Source organism: Montipora foliosa, chromosome 3, assembly GCF_036669935.1.
Source record: "Montipora foliosa isolate CH-2021 chromosome 3, ASM3666993v2, whole genome shotgun sequence".
Lineage (NCBI taxonomy): Eukaryota > Metazoa > Cnidaria > Anthozoa > Scleractinia > Acroporidae > Montipora > Montipora foliosa.
The window spans coordinates 34,330,893-34,333,392 of NC_090871.1; the positions used below are offsets into that span (position 1 = coordinate 34,330,893).

At 37.6% G+C, this 2,500-nt stretch overlaps 1 protein-coding gene across 1 annotated transcript in view; it reads right to left on the minus strand.

Annotated features, from left to right (window-relative positions):
• The window catches only part of LOC137997331 (protein/nucleic acid deglycase DJ-1-like), a 26,651-nt gene that overhangs the window by 1,158 nt on the left and 22,993 nt on the right, over positions 1 to 2,500 (minus strand). The window contains exons 5-6 of the mRNA XM_068843261.1: positions 1,270 to 1,350; positions 1 to 837 (exon numbers count right to left, since the gene is read on the minus strand). The exon at positions 1 to 837 is cut by the window's left edge and continues 1,158 nt beyond it. Of these exons, the coding sequence (XP_068699362.1) occupies positions 680 to 837; positions 1,270 to 1,350 (239 nt within the window). The 3' untranslated portion in view covers positions 1 to 679. The remainder of the gene's footprint in view (positions 838 to 1,269; positions 1,351 to 2,500) is intronic.

The window sequence follows — 2,500 nt, forward strand, 5'->3', positions numbered from 1 at the left end:
AGGGTGGCATATTTTGGCTTTGTGATAGTCGTCTTTTAACAACTGCGCGTATAAGAAATTAATCCTAATGAAAGGGTGAATATAGCCCTGATAATGATGATGACGATGACGATGAAAGGGAAATGACAAAATGTTTTGCTGGTCATTGTTATTGTTGTCGAATTTTCGGTGCCTTGAAGTTCTACGTTTTACCCATTGGAACTCAACTACTTTCTTGACACATGTTTTTAAATTACTTATAAAATTGTTTCGAGCGTGTTCTTCATCAAACTAGGAGTAAAAGATGGCACTTAATGGGTTCACTGACGCGTCAGGTAATACTTTAGATAAAAAGGCAGACAAGAAATGTTGAAAATAAACAAGCCTTTAGGTTATCCGTTGACTTCGTCTTCAACTCAAAGTTACATACATTTAAACTTGATGGTCCCTTCAAAGGAACTACTAGTCTATTTTCTGGTGTTATTATTGCTACATTACACTAACAGGTACCAACAAAACCAACAGCGGAGTCTTGCTGTTTACATTTCACAACGCTGTTGAAGGAATGCTGGACACCCCGAAATTAGGTAATAAAATACTACGTAAAATACTAGAGCATTACACAAAACCTTGATCAGCTATCTTTTCACAGTGCACCCTATTTAAGTTATGACTTCTTGAGCATCTTATAGTTATTTGGCTACTTTAGTAACATGGGAGCAGCCAGTTTCTCCGCTTCTCCATCATCACCTCTCACGGCACGAACCAGTTCAATACCAAATTCAAAGGCTGTGCCAGGTCCTCGACTTGTTACCAAGTTTCCATCTCGAACAACTCTCTCCTCGGAGTACACGTAACCTGACAATAATAACTATTGATTAACAGGTTTTTTTGTAGTTTTTGAAACAATGATTGTATTCATACTGAAGGTTACTCGGGGGGATTCTCAAGGATTTGTGTTGGTTGCACTGTTAGAGTTCTCTACTAAGTGGGTTGACAAAACTGAAACAGACAGGCCGAACCGCGTGGACACAGCATGCCAATCTTTTAGTGTCCAACTCTTAGAGACAATAACCTTTCCGAAGAAGGTTGAAGTCACGTTTAATTGATTATTCCAGAGGAAAAGGTGGTTATTGGTACTGTTACATCATCGGAATTTTCTAAATTAAGCCAATCAATCCAAAACAAAATTACGCTCACATACAAATCATATTGCTCTAAATAATAGTTGAAGCAGCTGCAGTTAATTATTTTGCAGCAATGAAATGCATCTATACTTTTAAAACTTACCATCAAGCTTGTCTTTCACACATGGGTGTGATGTGACAGTCTTCCCCTTCCCAATTCCATGAGTATGAAGTGCCGATGGGGCTTTGAATGCAACAAAAAAAGTATTAACCGCCTGTTATGAGAGGCAATATTGAATATAATCCCAATTAGGAGAGGCAAAGTTGACCTGAATTAGTTTCGATCCAACTTCATACGAGTGCATAAAATTCATAATCCACTCAGTGAAATTTCTTCATAGATCATTACATTTGTATAGGAAATTAAGCAATCTTGAGTACAAGTGGGAGTCAGAAGGTGCAAGTGATTTTCTCTCACACGCTTGTCCAATTTAAAGCATCATGACTATCTATTAGCTCTACACAATAATTATTGTGGGAGAAGACAGTGCACTTTTCAAATAATAGGCCATTTCTGAGTTGACGCCTGCCTTCTCTTCAAAGCGAATCTAAGTGCGAAGTTTTTGGTTATGAAAATTAGTTTTCATCCATATTTAAAATAGAACTAATTACCATCACAAAAACTTCGCACTTAGACTCGCTTTGAAGAGGAAGCAAACATGACCTCGGAAATGGCCTATTCACCCTTCTAAATTTTCTCAGTTGATTCTTGAGGACAGTTTTAAGTATTTCAACTGTATTTAGTGAAGAAAAATTTATTTAACTATCCACGTTAACAATAACAAGATTTGTTGTGTTTTTATATTGCGCACATCGTTTTAATAAAAAATAGTACAACTACTGTGCAGTTTTGATTTTACTGCTCTTAGTCATACACTGTAAGTGCCTGATTGGAATAGCACTAAATCCAAACCCTACAAAGTACAATTTGATTTAAAATTGTACTGCTCTAGTCCAATGTCAATTGAGTAATTTGGTCGAGTTTATTATAAGTAAGGTTACTGATTTTTCTGTTTCACTGAACATGCAATTAAATCTTCTTTCAAAATTGACCCTTTCAACTCCCGAGCCTTGTTTGCAGCTCACTTGATTCCATCCTCACAAGGTGATGGACTGTGCCACATCAGCAGCTTTAAGAGGCTAATGTAATGCTTCAACCCAAAATAAAACAAAAAGTACAGGGCTGAGCGGTACACAAATGAGCAGCTCTTTTCCAGCCCTGTTGATGCTCATGTATCACTCATGTCATGCAATAATTGTGTTAAAACCGCCGACCGGTTGGCTCAGTTGATTGAACATCAGACTACTCTGCGGGAGGTCCCGGGATCAAAAGC